The sequence below is a fragment of the Scomber japonicus genome, chromosome 22 (assembly GCF_027409825.1).
Source record: "Scomber japonicus isolate fScoJap1 chromosome 22, fScoJap1.pri, whole genome shotgun sequence".
Lineage (NCBI taxonomy): Eukaryota > Metazoa > Chordata > Actinopteri > Scombriformes > Scombridae > Scomber > Scomber japonicus.
In genome coordinates this window covers 6,261,251-6,283,454 of record NC_070599.1, presented here as the reverse complement: position 1 = coordinate 6,283,454, position 22,204 = coordinate 6,261,251, and the positions used below count along the sequence as shown (strand labels likewise).

General features: G+C 41.0%; 1 protein-coding gene across 1 annotated transcript in view; it reads right to left on the bottom strand.

The window, feature by feature from the left end:
- The window catches only part of LOC128383382 (mitogen-activated protein kinase kinase kinase 11), a 39,874-nt gene that overhangs the window by 9,380 nt on the left and 8,290 nt on the right, over positions 1-22,204 (bottom strand). Inside the window, exons 2-5 of the mRNA XM_053343013.1 lie at positions 8,938-9,118; positions 4,742-4,890; positions 3,443-3,618; positions 1,994-2,240 (exon numbers count right to left, since the gene is read on the bottom strand). Coding sequence (XP_053198988.1) covers positions 1,994-2,240; positions 3,443-3,618; positions 4,742-4,890; positions 8,938-9,118 — 753 coding nt within the window. The remainder of the gene's footprint in view (positions 1-1,993; positions 2,241-3,442; positions 3,619-4,741; positions 4,891-8,937; positions 9,119-22,204) is intronic.

Here is a 22,204-nt window from a genome sequence, read left to right as displayed (position 1 = left end):
AGCTTGCTGCTTATAGTTGAAAGCACAACTGCTAATAGTAAGCTTCATAGCCAAGTCGGTATCAGGAGGGAACATTTGTAATAAATTATTTACTCAAATTATTTATTCATGTCCTCAAATTATGAACCATTACGTCAAATGAACTCATGACCTTAACTTAATCTGTAATTTGTTCATTTGACTTCCGTAAATCCCTCCCATTTATTTTTCATTTGTGTCCTCAAATGACTAAATTATGTTCTAAAATCACTTATTTATTTACATTTACAGGATGTTAAAGATGATTCAATATGACATTTAACTGCAAAATTAAAAAATTATTAAAAAAGTATTACTACATAAAATGGACTCAATGAGATATGAGTTATACATTTTCAAGTCATTTCACATCACGACTTCATAGTTCAGTTGCACTAATTATAGATTCAAGGAAGCAAATAAAGAAATTAAAGGATTAACTTCCTAAATTAAGATAACACACGGTAAATTTATAATTTAACAGCATTAATGATTTGTTTGATGGAGAAAAATGTTGCACTCTGGCACATATCACACTCCAAGTACTAGCTGGTACTAGCTTGTTGACATTAGTGTTTTGCTAACTAGCTTGCTGGCCATTTAGCAAAAGTAGCTAATATTCTGTTCATGTAAACCAAGCTGACTCAGGCTTCATGGTGTTTAGAAGTAGGAACCAAGGCTGAAGATAAAAAACAGTAGAATTTTACACATTTCTTCTATAATAATATTTGCTTTTACTTTAAATGTGACTTAAATGATAGCTGCACCACACAACGCTGTTGCTAAGCTATCTCACTATCACTGGCACATTTGTTTCTCTGTATATTCAGCGACTATACGACCACTTTAGAAATAGTGATGCAAAGAATAAATCATTATAATATTTTATGTCTTTGAACATTTATGCTTTCTATTGACAATATAGGATAAGACATGACATACACGTTGTTCTTTCGGGTACAAAGTGCAAGAGAAACACAGAGGAAGGAAAAGATAATAATATTGGTGGAAAGCGGACAGGAAAAAAGAAAGGGAAAGGTTCGAAGGAGAACAAAAACACTAACTAGGGAGCTGTAGGGGAAAGGGACTGGGAGAGAGAGGATTGAGAGAGGGATACCTAAAGAGAAAATAAGTGAGAGAGGGAGAGAGAAAGTTAGAGAGGCCAGCCAGCAGTGTATCCATGGACAGGAAGTGTCGAGGCGTGGTTGGCTCACTCTCCCCTCTCATCAACCCCCCCCACCACCACATCACCGCCCTGCTGCTGCTGGGAAAGGCCTAACCACAACACACACACGCACACACACATACACACATACGGCGCATTTACGCATGCTTGCTCAGCCCAAAAATACACTCACACACGCATTGAAACACAGTGGATGTGAACTGCTGCAGGCTGTGTGACTTTGTGATAGTAGGGGACACATAAGAAACAGCAGCCAGCTGAGTATGAAAGGACAAACAAGAGAAAAAAGCCAGTGTGTTGGTCAGTGCAGATATCAGCATGTCTGAACTTGTGATTGTACCTTGTGACCTCTGTCTAACGGTGGTCTCAATGTTGTTTCAGGGGCTTTTTTAGTATGCCGAGAATACTTTGTGAGAGAACATATTTAAAGGGTTCTCACTTTTCACATTTTTGGTGATAAAAATACAAGTAAACAATTTCAAAGTTGATGCATGACAGCAGAAAATAGCGCCTGTATTCAGCCTCCTCTTCAAAATATCAGCTTTTAAACCTCCATTAGTCCTGCCCTGATAGGACCCTCCAGTAAAGCCGAGCTGCAAAATTACAATAGTTGGACCTCAAAACTCTGCCTCACTTCCTTGTCTCTCCTCTTTTTGGCAGTTGTTGTTATTGTTGTTGTGTTGCTTCTTGAGTCTGAGCCAGTAATGGGCCATTGAAATAGGATTTCTCGTAACGACTACTCACTGACACATTCCTGCTACATACACACACACACACACACACACACACCTTGGGGCATGCTGATCTTCTCCCCATTTTTGGACTTCAGCTTGTGCTTCTTGAAGGTGCCCTTCCTCTTCTTCACGTTGGGTTTCTCCTGGTTCTGGTTCAGGTGGAGGATAAGGAGGCTGAGTTCGCGCTCGAACACGTCCTGCTCCCACTGGGCCAGCTGCTGCTCGCGCTGTCGCAGGAACTCTTCGTGGGACTTCTGCTCCAGCGCCGCTCGCTTCAGCTCCTCCTCGCGGCATCGTAGCTCCTGATGGAGGAGGGAAACACAAGAGGATGAAAGGGGTTAGGAGGCTGTTCAGTATCATCGAGTCCCAATCATGTGTGACAGGGGTTGTGCGGGCTTACATGCTTATCTCCTCCTGGGTGGTAGTGTGAAATGAGAAGCTGAAGAGGGCTGGTTGTGTTCAAACCTTTGATCAAAATTAATGATAAGATGACTCACAACTGCTTTTTGACAGTTTATTTGATGCCCAGTAGTTTAGTGTTTGATCCCAAGGTGAAAAGGTTGCAGTATGCTGGCTTTACTCTCTGGGAATCTTATATGACACCCCAAACTTCTGTTTCTGGTGGCGAAAATAGCACCAATATCATATATAATAACACAATTCAGTATTTTTTAACCTGCACCCTATTTTCCCATCTTTTTGTGTCTGAGTGACTAATGGGGACAACAATTTTTGAAACTGGTCCAGAATTGAGAGAGAGAATGCTTCAGCCAGCAGCCACGAAACAGGCTGCAATGTAATCCGACAGGGCAGCAGCGCCTCATCAATGTACACCCACTTGTTTTTGACTCTAACAGGCTCAGATTGTTATTGTAGGTGTCTGACAGCATTATGGAAAGTACCACACAGAGAAATAAAACTTCATTCTTTACCTTTTACTTCAGTCTCACTCCATATGTACTGTAAACATATTCTACTATAATTTCATGGTATTCTCTGCCTCCTCTGGAGGAATTATCCAATCGACTGTTATTAAGCACCGCCCCTTTTCCTCAATGCACCAATCACAGTCACACAATCACCCAAACTCCGTCATCCTTACACTCCAATACTTGTCGAGTGTCTACTTTAACGTTTTATGTTACAGGCTACAAAGACACTTTGAAAATAGACACAACATGTGACTAAGGAAGATTTAATATTATTACATATTTTAATCCAATAACCTAAAACAAATCCGGCTGAATGCCAAGAGTGGATTAAGCTTTGTGGAAGAGCAGATCAGTATCATCAAGAAAGCTATTTGTCTTTTTAAACTTAACATTATCATCAAAAGACACATTTTCTCTTTAAGTAGCCTTTCCTAACGTGTGTTAAAGTTGATACAGATGTTCCAACATGTATTCACGCCTGAGTCCTGAATTAAAAGGAGAGTAAATTGATTGATTAAACATCAAAGTATAAAAATGGCTACTAAATCAAGTTAAAAGTGACTGCCTCTTACCTTCTCTTTAGCCCGGAGTTCATCGAACATGTCCTGGATCTCCAGTTTCCAGTCCTCCTGCAGGGAGTGGAAGGAGTCCTGCGGCATCTCTTCCTTCACCTGCTGCTCCAGAGCCGTCAGCTGGGCCAGGATGGAGCTAAAATTGGGTCTGCGGTGGGGGTCCTGATCCCAGCATTCTGTCACACATACAAGCACACACAGTTAGAAACCACAGTACAGCACATGAGAGCATTCAAATACAGAATAGCACTTGTTACTATTAGAACCGCTTGACTGTCCTCACACACTGACACTAAAATAATAGATGAATTTAGAGGGGATAAATGGCTTTTCATGCTGGAAAATCTTGCTGTGTGCTTAAATTGCACAGAGGTTATTTAGTTTGGTTGTAAACTCTTGTTTCCTCAAAATTGAGTGGAAAATATCTGACAGTAAAGTGAGACACGTTCACTTGACTCCAGCACGGTTTCACTTCTTTCAAGCCTTTTCTTGAATCAAGGGACGTGAAAGAAGGAAGTCGCTCACTGATTCACCATAATCCTCAGACATGCAGATCTGCACTGAAAAAAGGTGAATTTTATCGGCGTTAATTAGGATTTGAACACTTTAAAATAAGGTCAATGACTTATCGAGGCGGATGCTTTTGCACTCATTACACTTCATACCGGATGAGTATCCTGCACGGCCTCTAATTTTTATTTACACATATTTCAGGCACTTGTGTGAGCACAATCTAGAGTCAAGCTGATCACTTATTCAAAGTGTTATGCTTAATTAACTTGCTGCGGGGGGTTTTGCATAATTTGCTGCAACACTTTGGGCATTACAAGCAGATCAAAAACCAATCCGATAATTAATTAATCCTCTGAGGTGGCTATCGGTGGTTTTGTGCACTGATCTCTCTTCTTCTGTTTTTTTTTTCAAACACAAGCGTAAAAGACAAGCTGACATCAAGAGAAGGGGCTTAAGTAGAAAGGGAAATGTGTGTCACGAATAAGGAGGATATGAGGATTTGAATGTGTTAGCAAGTCCAGGTGACTGTGCGGGTTTTCTTTTTGGCACGAAACTGCAGAACGTACGGGCACAAACATATTGCACAAGGTGGCTCTAGCACAAAAACACTTCCTCTCTACAGCCACGTTATTAACAACATACTGGAATTTGTTTTTCTCAATTTCAACCCAGCTTTGGGGAAATGGAAAGAAAAGCGTGCTGGGGACAGATATTTGATCTCACGCAAGAGCCACTCTCACACCAGATTACTGAAAGTCGCATTGCAGCGAGTGCATCTCTGCCCACCTGACATGAGCTGAGCGAAGGGTTCGGGGCATGTGGAAGGGATGGGCAGGGTGAGCTTGTTGACGGCGACTCCGTAGGCGACGGCGAGTCCATCAATCCCCTTGTAGGGTGCCTCTCCTGTTAGCAGCTCCCACAGCAGAACACCATAGCTGGAGGGAAAAAACACAGACAGCAAGGTATGAGAGCACACTCAGACCACAACTAAACACAGGATATACGCATGAACTAGCCTCCTGTTACAGTACTTCCTCAAGACACTATGATATGAGACATTTTTACATAATAGCACACATAAATTACAACAGCATTATTAACCAATTTCATGAGAAAGCTGCAAACTCAATATTTCCTGGAGTTTATTCATAGTGAAAGCCTTCTAGCAAGGATGATGGCTTTTAGAGTGATATTTATGCAACTATATGTAAAATTCTTGTGTTATTAGAGCTGCATTTGTTTGTGGGGCAATAAGACAATAGTTTATAGGTTGATTTCAGGCCTTTGAACTCAGTGACCCTGTTTCAGATCCTTGCAGCTGCCATGTGATGCTAACAATAGAGGGTGCCAGAATCCAGAATTTTCAATCTCTACGCATAGTGGCTTGTATCAATTCCTTTTTTAGCCACTGGGGGGCAAGAGAAGATGACGGAAAGAACAACACTTATATTAACAGTTATATTAAAATCTTATAAAGCTGTTGAAGTATATATGGTGGTAAACTATTGCTAGTTCTGTTTTGGTGTCCAACAACTCCTGCGGAAAATACTTTTTAGTCGATAGATGCTAAACTAAGCTAGTCGCAAACAGACAAGTAGGTAGGCGATGATAATGAGTGGAGTTTACCAGCTGAAAACCAAAACAATGAGCTAAAAGAGCTAAAAAGCCTCTTATAGAGCTGATAAGAACCATAGTTAAAATTAAAATATTGATTAGTGCTGCTTTATGCTATATTTAGCTACATTTAGACATTATGGGTGGTTTAAATATACATTTGGCATTTGTCTACTTTTTTTATACAATAAATTGGTTAAATGACAAACTAATCAAATCCCGTCACACTAAACTGTCAGTCACATTATATTACTGAACATAAGGCTAATCCTCATGTTTGGCGAGGGAACCGCTGCTGAAAATCTAGCAAAACCAGACCAATTCATGGAATTATTTTGTCCTCTGGCTCATGTCTAGAGACATTTGCCACATAGATACTGAAATTACAAAATGGGATGTTTCAACATGAGTGACACCAATGTCCTTACTATTTAAATACTGTATATGATGATGTTTTTAGAAGAGAAACACCTCATTTAGTTCTGAGCTGACATCACAAGATAAAAACTTTACACCCTGGCTTGTTTATGGACTTTTATGGTAGCTTTTCCTACGTTTTGCTTTGTAGATAAATTATAACTTACATTCATTATCATAGCATTGACAGTATACAACCAAGACACATACTGTATGTGCAATGGAATATTTTTGCTTGATTGAAACATACGCTCACAAAGCTATGTGAACTCATGCGTGCAGAAGTTGTACAAACACAAACACACACACACACACAGACACACACACACACACACACACACACACACAGGACTTCTGAGCCCACACAATGGGAGCAGCCCTGTGTCCTAAGAAGATGAAGCGTGGCGCAGGACTTGGATCTCCCACACTGTCAATTAGCCCTTGCCCAGACCTGACTGAACGCACTGTGGAGGCTCGCTAAGTGGAGAGCACAGGCCGCAGCCTTTTTTTATTTAGTTCTTTAATTACAACTTCCACACACTGTGACTGTGCAGAAACCCTGCTCGCCGGCTCGCCCCGAGGCGGTCGTCGTCTCCGCGTGGTGGCTTTGGAGACGAGTGGCCGTGGACAGATGAGAAAGAATAGTAGAACAAAGATTACCCTTCATTTTCAGAGCGGGGCTGCCTGCTTGCCCGCCTGCTACTTGCTCATTTTACTGTTTTCCAGATTGTGCAGTGATTGCTGTGAAAATGAGCTTGCGTGGGTTTGTTGTCGATAGACGGGGGAGATAGAAACCAAGAGGATGTGTGTCAGATAGTGAGATGGCACTGAGCCCATTAGGGTAGTAAAAACTGTACACTTTTACTAAATCAAGTTCCTTATAGTACTAGAAAATTATTTTAGCAGCTTGTATCATACAGAATCCTTTTGATGTTCTCAAGGACAGTCTCAAAAAGCTCCTCTGTAACCGCATGCTCAATGGCTTTTATATAGGCTCTGAATGCTGCTGCAAAGAGACGTTTAAGAATGGATGAAAAGGTCCAAATCCACAGAATTAAAGCATAGCATATGAGAATAACTGCTACAACCACGAGGCAGCAAAGCCGTGACTGTGTTTATTGCTTTAATAGATTATTTGTATTTTCACCTATTGCTGAGCAAATTCACCCCCTGCTTGCTTCATTTCAAATGCAAATTCGTTATACGGCACTTAAAAGCAATCATGAATCCCCTCTCAAAAAAAGAAAATCACACAGTTGTTAAAGTCATTGTTATATTACCATAAACCATAATCAAGAGACTCTTCTCTGTTTTTGTGTAGATGTGGCAAAACACACACATAGATACTGTATGTAATGCACACACACTCACACACTCACACACTGGCGCACACACACACACACACACACACACACACACACACAGAGCTATTCACAGATAAAGGGCTGCGGTTAGGTCTGGTGTGTGGCCTCCTTCTCTGTCTATACTGGAGACAATGGGACAGTGTGCACTACACATGTCCCACAACAAAGCACAGAGCAGCTCTTTGAAGAGACGCCATCACATGGCTGCAGCGGCTGTGCCGCAATCCATCACTATGTCCCTCCATCTCTTCATCATTCTGTCTCCCACCATCAATTCTCTGCACTTTCACCCTTTTCTTCTCTTTTTCTGTCCATAGAGCGCTGTGGCAGGTCCGCTGTCCTGCTGAGGAGCAGCACATGATTATTCTACACTACTTCAACTCATACAGAAAGACTCATCTCAATATTGAATGTCACTGGGCTATATTCCATGTTTTAATATTACACTGCCATAAAGTTGGTTGACTTGCGGGAGACAGATTAAAAAAAGAATTGTCAAAATTGATGCACCTGAGGCAAAGATATATATTGTATATATTAAATCTAACAGCTCATTATATTTTCTACTATTTATTTTAGAGCTCCATTAAACACATAGATGAAACTGTCATCTAATGCTTCTCAAAGAAAAAGTATCTACTGATGCAGTGATTCCCTGACTTTCCCTGTAGCGCCACCTGCAGGTTGACTTTTTTAGCTTTTACTGAACTATCTAAACCAATATAACCTTTCATCTAGTGACACCATCAGGTCAAAATTTCAATCTGTCCAATACTTTGGTTCATCATAAGCCTCAGCTAATTAGCAACGGTTAGCATGCTAACACGCTAAACTAAGGCTGAATTTAAATGTTGCTCCTCTGAACTTCCAGACTGAGCGCTCACAGACTTGTGTAGTGTGATATGTAGTGTGATACGTTCATGATCATCACGTCAAGTCTGCCGGATACAACTGCATTCTGAGACTGTGATTAAGCCCGTCAGTGTTTCCATGGAGATAAACTGAAGTTCCTGTAACTTATTTCAAAGTATTTATCTGAACAGTTCTGATAAGTGCTGGTTTGCTGATTCACTCTCAACAAATCAGGGTTGGAATGTGAGATTTGTGGGATTTTCTTTTTACATGAGCTGCTAAACACTGTTAATATTACATTCAAATTAAATCCTCATTGTACAACGACAAAAACCAACCTTTACCCTACTAGTTCAGCAGATTATCATAAATAAATCCAAGTCATTGAGCCAATAGGTCTATTATTCTGGGTGTAGCCTACATTAAGCCTAATTAAACATCAATTCCTTTATACAACAAAAAAATATAGTTAAAAAGTTTTTTTTTAAATTGATAATATTTATTATTATTATTATTATTATTATTATTATTTTCTTTTACATTGTCACTTAGTCTGTACCTGTAACAACCCAATATGTTCAACTATCACTTTAAGCTACTTTGATTAAATCTACATCCCATTTCCTTAGATAAGGTTATTTTTGGACTCATTGTATTTTACCCTGCTGGTAAATATCTCTGGGCTTCAGACACACCATCCTCACTCACACAGAAACACACAACGCCAGCACTCACCTCCACACGTCGCTGCCCTTGGAAAACGTGGAGGACTTGATGACTTCGGGGGCCATCCAAGCGTAGGTGCCAGCAGTGCTCATCTTGGTGGTCTTGTGCCACTCTCTGGCCAGGCCGAAGTCAGTGATCTTCAACGTCAAACCCTCCATACATTCGTTCTCTATGGGCTGAGCCAGGAGGACTGGAGAGGAAGAGAGAGGGAAAGAAGAAAAAGAAAAGACAGGTTAGATGTGAGCGATTGTCAAAAGTAAATTCAAGCTTAATTTTGTCCCTTTTTCTTTCCTGTCCTGTCCTGTAGAGTGAGCTTTATCCTCACATTCACACATTCTCTCAGTCTCTCTCACTTCCTCTTTCTGTTGAGTTTAGGCCACTACAATCCAAGCTGACACTCAAACACATTTCCACATATCCTATGACACACTCCACTTCCATTTTGTCAAATCAGTGTAAACAACCAAATCTCTGTGCCTGTAAACAAATATAACATGCTCAGGAGGGGCACGTCCCACCTTTACACATTTATACTAGTCTGTTGTTGGCGTGCTGACCTGTGATCATATGCTATACGGGAACAGAGCCAAACACGCTGTGACATCAGAGAACAGGCTCAACAATATGGGTCACATGAGTGAATAGAGAGGAAGCATCATTTTCTAACTGAATCCAATGTCTCTTGTGTATCACAGCTGGCTTGTTTGGGGTTTTCCTCCTCTTCATCTTGTTATCACTTCATAGCAGCCCCCGTTATTTTGGAAAGGCTTTTGACTTTTTCCACAGCGGCTGCTTCACTGTGAAAGCTTCCCACTATTGTGAAGCAGCTACAGGGAATTAAGCATTTTCCAACCTTTTTTTTTTTTAAAGGGATCAGTTTGGAGTCTTATTGGAAGAATCTCAAACTCAACAACTTTTATCTTGCTGCCTGCTCATATGGAAATAAAACCACCCACACCGCTCCTGCATCACAGCCTCAGATCACAATAGCAACAACCTATCATAATGCGTTAAAGCTAAATTCACCACGCTATCATTTACTATTATGACCTTACCCTTAGGAGTCTAGGAGTTATAAAAATATTGGTCAAATTGACTCAACTGGCCAACAAGTCTCCCAACACATTATCCCTTTAAAGTACCCTGATACCCATCTTCACTGTATCTTATCTCATACCTGCAGACCGCCATCGCACGGCTGCGGAGCTACACGCACGTTCAAAGCAGTATCCTCTTTCAGATGATCAGATATGCATCGGCTGTCTCATGGAAATCTTGCCTCTTCTATTTTGGTAACAGGTAGGTTATCGTTTATGATGCGGGATAAAGTTTGATGTTTGTTTGGAAGGGAAACTGTGGCGCGAGTGACAAAGAAAACAAATGGAAATCATTACGACGGAGTCACATTAAAGAGGTTTTTGTTCATCTCCTGTCATGAAAAATACAGCACCTGATTATCAATTCATGTTTCCTGTGCAACAAAAGTGGCTGACTGTGCAGTTTGATGTGCCCTGAATGCAACACGAGACAGAAAGCACTAAAACAAAAACACATTTAAAAGTGATAGAGTGGTAAAAGAGAACTCAAATAATGCAGTTGAAATGAAGATGAAGACAAACTGGATCACTTCCACTAATCAGGTGCACACAACCTATTAGTGGTTTGAATGAAAATGATGATGTGGGTTGTTAGAGCTGCTTTGACTTGATTATGTTATAATGTGAAAGCATCCATCATTATCAACACTTCCGGGCTGATTCAGCGATTTTTTTTTTTTTTGCAGACAAAGAGGGGTTTTTGGGTACAAATTGGAGCACAATAGCTTTACTAATCTAAGCTAATCTTTTTATCTTCAAAAAAAAGTGGTGTAGAACCTTACAATATTCCTACCATGTCTGTGTCTGGGTTTGACTATCAAAAGGAGTAGTACTTCCTGCCATTGAAACCGCCATTTCTCACATAGACAGTTACTCACACAGTCCGGCTGTTAGTGTTGCTAACAAAAACACTTAGCAAGCTGTTACTCATCTGTAGATAACCGCACAAAGCTATAACTGTATCTACATCCGTCTTTATGTCATTTAAAGACAGCTTTAACTACTAACTAATTAAAACTAACTATTAACTAACTAACTTAACTGCTAACTTTATTCCAAACCTGTGTAGTTATCTCCAGAGTTCTGCAGGGATTGTTTAGTATGAGTACTGAGTATGATTTCATTGGATTCTTGAAAGTCAAGTCTGGAAATACCTCCCTTCCATTTCCATCACCACACACACACATGTCATAGTATGTGTTCTTAACCACACCAGACTTGATGCTTAAAGGATGTAGTGAAGTATTATTACTATGCAAAAGTCATGCAGGTAGGAATGTGGTCTAACATGATGAAGCACTTCCTGCAGTGTTTTTGATGATCCCAGTATTCGTCACAAGGACATCCGAGATAGGAAATCTGCCACATTCAACTTTTTTCATGTCAAGACGGAGAATATTTCTTGTTTTTCTTCATTTTAGCTTTCAATCAGAATGACTCACACACTATTTATTATATCAAATGACCTCAGTGAGCATGGATTTGGTGATTTGTGGGTTAAGACTGTAGTTTATGGTTGATAAATGAATAGTTTCTATCAACAAATCACATCTAGATTACATTAAATGACCTCACCACTTATTCAAATATAACCATTGAAAAGCTTGTGAATAAAGAATCTCACTTTTTAACCAAATTTAATGAAACCTTAAATCTACTGCAAACTGTGGTTTTTATTTTCACCATAACTGTGCTGCTTTTCATGCTTCAGTAATATAAAAACAGCTGGAGCCAGGATTTCGATTAATCAATGGCTGAATCCAGACTGATAGAGTCTCAGCGGTAACGTGGAGCGATCAGATATGGGTGACTGATATGAAAGTATAGTTCCACATTAGTCCATCCAAACATAGACACAAAAACACAGAAATCCAAAATGAGAAAAGTACACACTGTAAAATATAATAACCTATAAGTAAACACGTTTTGGTAACCAGCCAATGTTGTGTAACCGCACGGCGTTGGAAAGCTCAACCCTTAGCGACTTTCTATGAAAATAGAATATAATGCAGAGGACGTGGGTTGCTGCGGTGTGACTCTGTATCACATGTCTCAGTATGATCGGCGGCCGTGCCTCTCTTCCCTTTTGCTTGGCAGGCTGGGCATCGTTCAGGGCAAGGCTGGCCGTCAAACGCAGGGAGGAGAAGCAGCAAAGAATTTGACTTATTATAGGGAAGTAAGACTCCTGCTATTTGCAGTCACTTTCCGACTTTCTGGGCTCGCCGCTCTTTTCCTTTTTTTTTTTTTTTCTCTTTCGCCCTCTTTCGACTGTGTCTTTCGCTGAAAAATCTCTATTTTCTCCCACCGCACATATTTCATCTTTCTCATACACATATTCTCTCTCTCTCTCTCTTTGTTGTCTCTGTCTTTGTCTCTCTCTCTCTCTCTCTCAGACATCCTGTGCTGTGCCTCGTAGCCCAGAGGCAGCGAGTTTGACGTCACAAAGGAATGCATCACAAGAGGTTGTGTTGTCTGCTCCGTGTGTGTGTGTGTGTATGTGTGTGTGTGTATGTGTGTGTGTATGTGTGTGACCGTTAAAGGGGATAGGCGACATGGTTCTTTCATAATATACTTGCACGATTATTACTGCACAAAGTTCTGCTGAAATCACACATACTTGCCTGTGTGATTTGGTGCATGTTATGTCTAAGATCATGACAGGTGCAAAGGCAAACTTTACTTCTCATTCATTACGGTCTTTATTCTAACAGACAGCCAGACGGTTTTTTTTAATTGGGAGTGGAAACGACATTAAGGTATGTCCATCACAAACTTTCCCATCGACTTCTGCCTCAAGAAGAAGGCACAAACAATAAAATAGCAAAAGTAGCCAGTGGCCTAAACAAAAACCTCTACAGTGGAAAAAAAAAGTGTCCACTCATTTAACCTTTTTGCAGAAAATCAATTTCTGTCCATTCTACGGCTGAGTCATTGTTTCTGTCAATTCCACAGGCCCTCAGGGAGGGGGTGTTGAAGGGAGGGGGCGGCTGGTATTTACTGCAACAGGGCCTGATCCCTTGCTCCACTTCTTTTGTCCGCCTGCCGATCAGAGTCTGGTAAAAACAAGCCACGGGCAGTCACCCCTATTTCCACCCAGGTGCTTGCTCGCAGCACCAAGACCCCATTTCCAGGAAGTGACGCCGGTATCAGACAATTAGCCCCCGGTGGTGGAACTCTTCCTTGAAAAAAAAAAGAACAAAAATGGGGGAAAAAAAAAAAAGGCAGGAGCCGTTTTGCAGTTCCCGCTCACTGTTCATTGTGCACAATAAGCAGAGCGCTATTTTAGGAAACGGAGGTTAACAGGGGTCATGTGACTCCAGACACTGACAGAGACAGGCGGGAGGGAAGTGTAGGTGCTGCTGTTCAGAGCAAGAGAGGTGTGTGTGTGTGTGTGTGTGTGTGAAAGAGAGAGAGAGAGGGAGAGGGAGAGGGAGAGGGAGAGAGAGAGAGAGAGAGAGAGAGAGAGAGAGAGATGCTGAATGTTGATCGTTATCATATGATTGAGTGAGACAGAGCACAGCTAAAAGTGGCTGCCTGGACCTAGAAAGCAGAATTATAGATAATGGTACACACACACACACACACACACACACACACACACACACACACACACACACACACACAAAGCACTCATTCTACATTGGCAAGCAGAAACACACACAGACACTTAACACAGAACACACATTCATTCACATAATGTCCATTTTTTTGCAATATACCCAGCTGCACACAAGCAGCAAAGTATGAGAAATCTCTGCACACACACACACACACACACACACACACACACACACACACACACACACAAGTATAGTAGGAAGCATATGCACCAAAGGGATACATGCATGCGCGCATGAATGCACACACCAGGAAACTACTACCCACATAAAAAGAGGTGCAGCCTAAATCATAGGAGCAGTCCTTGTGCATAGAAACGTGAAGTCTATCAAAACTTTTTGACGACATAACTGCAGATAATCTTTTAAAACATTTCCCGTCAATAGAAGAAAAAAAAATTGTCTAGCCGGTGTACAGCTGACATTTCACACATTTCATGGGCTGCGGTGAGAAGTGATTGTGAACCTCAACAGTAAAGTTGCAGCCAGACAGACAAATAATGATCTGAAACTCGCTGTGTAGCTTCATAAAGGCAAGGCAAGTCAGTTGATACATAACTATAAATAATATTGAAACTAGTTCTTGGCGTTGACAGTGACTAGAGAACATCTTGAAGTCTTATCATCACTTTGGTTGCCAGGTTTGGTTCTACTGCCCCCATATTGAGACCGAAAACCAAAACCTGTGTTCACTGTGTGTGGGTTCTGCACAGAGGTGCTAAATCATGCTGTTCATCAAGAAATAGAAAGACAGACAACCTCAGAGGAGTCCATCCATCCTCTGATGTAAATAGATTTAATGGTAGTCATGCTGAGAAAAAAGGGCAAATACCTGCAAATGTCTCCAGGCCTGCACAGGTGCACGCGCACACACACACACACACACACACACACACACACACACACACACACACACACACACAAATCCAAAGACAGATTTATTGTAAAGAACAACAACTGCATACAAAACAGGGTTCTGACAGTTTCATAACACACACAAACATAATAAATATACATAACTCATGCATATAAATGTCTCTCTGCACTTATGGCAAAGATTGAGTCTACCTGTACACATACGTGCATGAACAAACAGGGTCACCACACAATTGTTCACACTCACACACACACGCACATACACACACACGCAGAAGCAAACGTGACAGTGACAAGACCTGCAAACCCACACAAGTAACAAAAGCATATTAGTACTCTTAGCAGCACCACATCACATTCTTCCTCCACTTCCTGAGTGCATCCACAGTTCAGCCCTGTTCAACCTTCCTCCTCTCACCACCGCGCCATCGCACTGAAGACGGCTGCCGCATTAGTCAGCGGCTTACCGGACGGCGTGTGGCAACACACTGTGTCCAAATCAGCCGCTGACCCACATAGCATTAAGTCTGCTGCTGACATCTTCAAAAGTGTAGCAAAAAAAAAAAGTTGAGAGGTTTAAAGTAGTGCAGTAAAGTGTGGACAGGATGGCTCCAGAGTACAGAGGCAGGAACCATGGGAAAACAGACACACACCCTTAATGACCTCCATGCTATATAGAGAGCTATAGCTACTAACACAAATAGCCTGAGGTCTTTTACATATGCTCACCATATGTAGGTCATCAGGATTGAAGACAATGTATGCTTTTGTTGGCACTGATAAACTTTTGATTTACAGTTTTGGGTGAATACATGAAAGATACATGTGATTTTTATCTGCATCCTACGCTATCTCCAACCTGACATCATAATTTCAGAAGGTGTGTTAACAAAAGTGGCAAACAGAGCAAGAAATCCACCCCTCCTTCAAAGGATAACGGCAAGTAACATGACTAGATCGGTCTTGCCCGGACAAAACGTCTTCCTGATAGAGAGGCGAAACCAACAATGTCGCCACATAAACACCGTGACAGATCCCCATGGCAACAGGACTCTGTTTGGTATTGTTTGTTGTTCAGAAACAAGAGTGTGTCAGTTGCAGACATGACTTGTACCAGATATGAGTTTGGTGCTGGGACTGACTCAACCCAGCAAACAGTTAGCTTAGCAAGAATCCAAGCGCCAGGAATTTTTGCAGGGGGCGCTCCCGAGATGATTTAACTAAAGCTTACCTGACTGATAATGTGTAAATGTGTTGCAACTATCTTCACATTCCCCATCTATTCGTCATTAAACAAGACCTCAAGTCTATTTGGATTTCCTAACAGTTGTGTGAAATGCAGCCTTATATGCAAAATCACTTCTTAGAAAAGAGAAACTCAACTTTCAAATGATGTGAAATACCTTCAGGGAAATTGCTCTGGCGTCATTAGCGATGCAATGACCCTGTATTTCAAGGAAGTCTTGTCCACAAATCTACAAAATCAAAATGACTACGCCTACATAAAAAGTATCTTTATGGAGTGTGGTATTTTTTAAAGCTCATTTCCAACTCTATGTTTTTATTCCGGGGATGCACTAAAGTAGCTTTTCATGATTCAAAGTTCAAAGAATATTTATTTGAATACTGCTTTTTTAATGTAGCCACACAGTTCAGCCTCTGTCTGAAACAGGCCGTTTTAGCTCCTGTCTCTTTAAGGCCTCCCTGTCGATGAGCCCACTCTTTTATGATTTGTTAGCTTCCAGACTTCTGAACAATCATGAGGCTATGTAAACAAACCATGACACAAACTATAAGTAGTAGCAGTAGTAGCAAGTAGTAGCACTTCTTTTTCTTGTTCTTTCTTGTGTTAACTTCTCAAATACAGCCGTACATGCAACTCAAAATGCTGAACTCACAAAACATGGAAAAACCGTAGCAACTATAGAATGTTTATAGCCATGGAGTCCACTATGTTTAAGATCCTATTTACAAGATTCTTGTTTTAAACACGTGAGCTGAAAACATCAGTCGGGCAACAACAGTATTTTCAACCAACTACTCTGGCTAACATAACCTTAATTAGCTGGATAGCTACATATATAGCTAAATATATATATAGCATATAGTTAAATGTGATGGAATCTTCCTGTGACCGTTACCATATAAACCTGAAAAACTGACAGTCACCGGCAGCACAGAAATGAGAAAGGTGCTTTTGTCTATCTCTGAAAGCAAAAACCCATTGTTTTAAAAAAATTCATAAGAATTTCGAAGAGGAACAGTAAATCCGTCACTGCCATCATTGTAAACCGCACGTGTCGTGCCAACAAGGAATGCTTGACAGGCACAGAAGCGTTGTTGAGTGAACAGTCAATTACACCTACAGCTCCTGAAATACAAAGAGCGAAAGCAAAGGTTCAACGTCCCGCTCAAGGACATTGGAGAGGACATGTGGTGGTGCTGAACATACAGTGCATGTAGTGAAAGAGACTGTAACCTTTCAGCTGCAGGGCAGTCTCTCTCTAACCATCCAGTCACGATAGCATGCCAGATGGAAAAGTCAGCTCCACAAAGCCGCTCTCTGCCTCTTCACTCTGCACCTCACTTAATTATGTTTTCTCTATAATTCGACGATGAAGCCACATCTCCATCTCTCACCGCATTTTTCTATGTAGGCTATCATTTCTCAACCTCACTCCTTCGCTCCCAATCTTTGGTAGGGGTCGACTGATACCTTACTGTGGAAGTATTATCAAGCTGATATTGGCTGAAGTGACTAGAAATCTGATATTTTGTGTTAATATTTCCAACCAGAAAAGAACATTTCAATAAAAAACATGAAGAAAACACAAAACATGTAAAAAGTTAAAGCAATTTGCAAGAAGACAAATTCAAAAGGTATTGAATATCGGTCCAAGCCAAAAAATATCTGTATTGGCTTGTACATACCCTTATCGGTTCAACTTAAGCCTTCTCTATGCTCTCTCTACCTTCCTCCCTCTCCCCCCTCCCCTGCGCTGCACCCGTAGGCGAAGGGAGAATTCCGGCAGGGTGGGGGCTTTCCCCAGGAAGAACGGGAGCTTTGTCCCCTGAGGGACGAGGCCATAGGCTGACAGACAGTCTGGCAACCTCTGACCAGGCAGCCAGTGAGTGAGAGAGTGAAAGAGAGAGAGTGACAGAGCATAATCACAGTGCAGAAGATGTCAACTCATGGGTGAAACTAGTACTCGCTTTGCCGGAGTTTCGTCTTAGCTATGGGGCATGCAATATGTTGTTCATGAAACTGGGAATTAGGCAACAATAGTAAGTTTCCTAGCCAGGCCACAGCTGAGTCAAGTCAAGTCAGTTTTATTTATACAAGCACCAAATCACAACAGAAGTTATCTCAGGGCACTTTTCACACAGAGCAGCTCTAAACCATATTGTTTAATTTACAGAGATCCAACATTTCCCCATGAGCAAGCACTTGGTGACAGCAGTTGTAGAGGACTGACAACTATGAATACAAGATTATGAAATCAATCTGAGGTGGTCTTTTATCCCTCTTTGATATGCAAATAGAGAGATTCACCCTCTACACCAAAGTGTTCTCATTACTCTAACCCAAACCCCCTGATGTTTATTTAATTAGTATATGGTTATTATATCACGTTGCATGGCGGCCGTGTTGAAACACTTGAAAACAGCTCAGTTACTGGAAGACACTCTGCTATTGAGAAAGGTTGATTATGAAACTGGCAATGAGTGCATCTGAAATGTCAGCAATAATCCTTCATTGTGCAGACAAGACCGTGAATGTGTGTAGCTGCAGCTAATATGGTTTGAGAAACTGGAATTAACAAATGGAATTGTCCTCAATAAATTACTCAAACTCTTTAACTAATAAAGACTGTTTCAACACTAGATTTTTACTCCAAACCCTGAAACATAACATGAGGTAACGTCACAAAACCTCTGTGAAAACCTGGTATATGCCTGGATTGAGTATGAAACCCTCAGGAGATGTACCAATTTTGGCTGCAGCCAGTTTGACATAGGACCTTTCTCAATATCAAATACACCACAAACATGAAGCTTCATTTTACATTCAGACAAACCAATGCAACTACAATTTATAGTTTTCATCTATGAGACCAACATGTGTCCTCCAAAAGGAATTAAAGGAAAAAAATACACTTATTGGGAATCTAAATGGTTACTTTCTCGCCTGAAAAAATATAAAAACTTAATGAAGTGATGGTCCTTAAGTGAAAATGACAATATGATTATTTGTATGGACTGGCTCACAACCAATCAATGCAAGCGTTCAATTTAATGTGATTGGCCCACTGCCACAGCAGCTACAACCCGTCTATGGTGGTGAAGTCATGGTGAATTTGAGTTAGCGCATTCAGCAGTTCAGCAGTTCAGCAGTCAAGATGCCACCTAAACACTCTAAAGTGTGTCTACATTACACGCCTGTTACACTGCATAAAAGAAAGTGCACTAAATGTGGAATGGGTTTCTAATGAAGTACTCAGTTGGTATCAGTATCACTTTCAGGGAACTTGTATTGGTATTGATATCGTAACGTTTTAAGCGATACCCAGCCCCAGGCCTAGTCCTACTGTTATGATCCAGCCAAAAACAGCAAAAGTTCAAACCTGCAGAACTGCCGAACCTTTCTCCTCTTTCTGGCAGTGAAAGTAGCTACACCACACTGTCAATGTCATTGCTGCAGACTCCTTACACTTTTTGCGTGAGTCAGACATCGCCCTGGTGACGCAATGCAGTCGGAGCACACTGAGGACAGTCTGCCCCAGTCGACATTCGCAAACCAATCATTGCTGGTCGATATAAAAAACACATCACTACCAATACACCAGCATGGGGAAAGTCACCACAGACTCTAGATTTTAAAGCTCAGAGAGATTCATCTAGCAGTGATGGGCTTAAACAGCATCATGTGAACTCATTTGGCGAGGGCTTGAATGTAATGGATGTTCATTTGATGCTGTACTCCAGCTTTAAAGCCACTTTTTCAACCTCACAGGGGTGAGTGTTTCATTTTGAACAGATAGATTTGGCATTCATCACTTGTCCTGTAACTGCTTCACAGGAAAAGTTTAACAGTGGAACCTTTGTTTAGCAGATATCACTGGATTCCTGGAAGTGTGTTGATCAAACATGATTTTAGTTTCTAAAAGACAAAATGTGAAATCAATACCAAGCACTCAATTTATACAGCAGTGAGCAAACGACAATCGATTATAGTGTAATATAGTGTAAAAAGAGGAAAGAGGAAATCAAACTTGTAACTCTACAACCAGTACAAACCTGCTTCTATCAAGCACATTCTGGCAAACAAGCTATGTACTAATCATCTCGAGGGTGACAGTCTGAAACACACCTTTCACCACACACAAACACAAGGGGATTTTCTGTTTCTGGGCACCCATGTTAACACTGTCAGAGTGGGGTTATAAATGATTCCCTGTGCAAAGTATCTAGTTCCAGGTAAAAACGCTGTGAGGTCTAGAAAACAGTCACTCATTAACAAGCCTCCAGTGCTCATGTGTTGAAATTTAACCTTCATTAGCGCCATTTTTTTAGAAACTCACACAGGGGGGTCATTACTGGGTTTGACCCCAAAAGCTCTGAGTTCAAGGTAGTGGTGAGGGGGGAAGGGGGAAGGGGTGACATTCTGAGGAGGTAAATATGATGGATCAAACACAACTATGTTAGAAATCTAGTGCCAATTAGATGCATCAGTGCAATATAAAGCCTTTAAGTCTCAGGAACTAAGGAGGTGAACTCAGGAACTAAATCAGGAAAGTCCCCTTTTGTGCAGTCAGGTTTGCATCTGAATAGCCAAGAAGATTAGACTGATGAGAGATTAAAAAAATAACGTCATTGTTTGAGACGCTGTGTGTTTTCCCACACAATGAAGCAACACAGAGTTCTTAACTTCTGGCAGTTTACTGATTTGTGATCGAGACACAAGAGTTCCTTGACCTGATGGTACTATCTCCAGAGCAGAGACAAGAACTACAGCTGAAACGCTAGATGTTAGACCCTGGTCTCTCTAGGGGTTTCCCCCTTTGTAGCTCAAAGTGTTCCTAGTGTTCTGAAAATGTTCCTGGCTGTAAGAACACTAGTTTTTTTGACTGAACATTTCTTGGTCAGCAGAGCAGGGTTTAAAACATTTATCTCAGAGCTGCTTTGGAGGCAGAAATGAATGAATGAAAAAATATGCAAGAAAACTACCGTAAAAAACTTTTTTTCAATGAAATGGTATGGAGCTGATTTTATGACATAAATCAAACAGTAATTCAATGATAATTTGTTGTTGTTTCTTTTGGCAAGTGGAAACAGTGGTACCAAATGATTATATGGACTACTGTATATCAACACCACACAGGTATTTATGATGTACTATTATGACATACCAGAATGATAGCAGTCTTATCACAGTATATGTCTTTATCTTCTTTGGAGTTAAGACTGGTAATAGTCGCATGTGTGGATCCCAGCGTGATATTAATAGCCTTATAAAAATGCTTTATACATTTACTGCAGCTTTTTATTGAGTGGAAAACATGGACAGGAAGGTTAACAGAAAGATCAAGGACATTTATTGAATTCAGATAAAAAGGTCTGAACTTCTATTACCACCAAACTTCTCTTTACCACACTGACCAACAATGTTACTGAAGCTGTTTTCCTTCCTCAAGTCTCCAAAACAAATGTGTCCTAATCTTCTTACTCATGCTCTCTCTCCCACACACACACACACACAGTCATACAGAATGTAGGTTTTTTTTTGTTTTGCTCATTTGCATGGGAACCGTCTTGTGATCTGTGTGGTGAGGAGAGCGCCGAGCTGAGAGCGAGGTTTCAAACCGGAGAAGAGAGGAGGGGTGGGGGGGTGGGGGGGGGAGAAAAAAAACAACACCAGATTTCACTCTGGCTGAGTTCTGGAAACCCTTCTACTTCCTGCACGCTCTGACCTTCCACTGTCTGCTATTCTTTCTTCCCCCCCCCCCCATCCCTCCCCTTCCTCCTCTTCCCCTGCAGTTCTGTTGTTCTGCCCCCCTCGCTCATCCTGCTTGGACTACATACACACACTACACTACACTACACACATGCATGTTCTCCAGCTTTCATGACTAAGCATGAGTGTGTAGTTATTGTGTGGGCATATCTCATTTAACACCTATGTAGTGTAGTGTATGTGTAGTGTTCTTATAGACATATAAGGCCAAAATCCCTATTATATCAACACTCTGATGTCAGCATAGACATATTGATCATTACACAACCTGAATTTAATATATTAAATACATTAAAACAAATATTACAATATAGATCCAATGTGAGCTACAACATAATAATAATCATAATAATAAATAAATAAAGGAGCATTAAATTAGATGAGCGAACTCCCCTCTGCCTTATCACCCTCTGACACACACTCTGAGCCAGCTGAGCTCTTCCCCAGGTGAGACCCTCTGACCCCCCCACCCTCTTACAAAGGACACTCCTGAGTCAGCAAAAACTGCCAATGAAGTAGCATGCGTGTTTACGGCTGGGGAACTTCATTACGATGCACTTCACACTTGGCGTTTTGGAGGTTATGCCTTTCCGCTGAATAAAAATACATCCGCAAAACTTAAAAAAGTACATATTGTATATTTAAATGTTCACACTTTTATCTTACTGAAC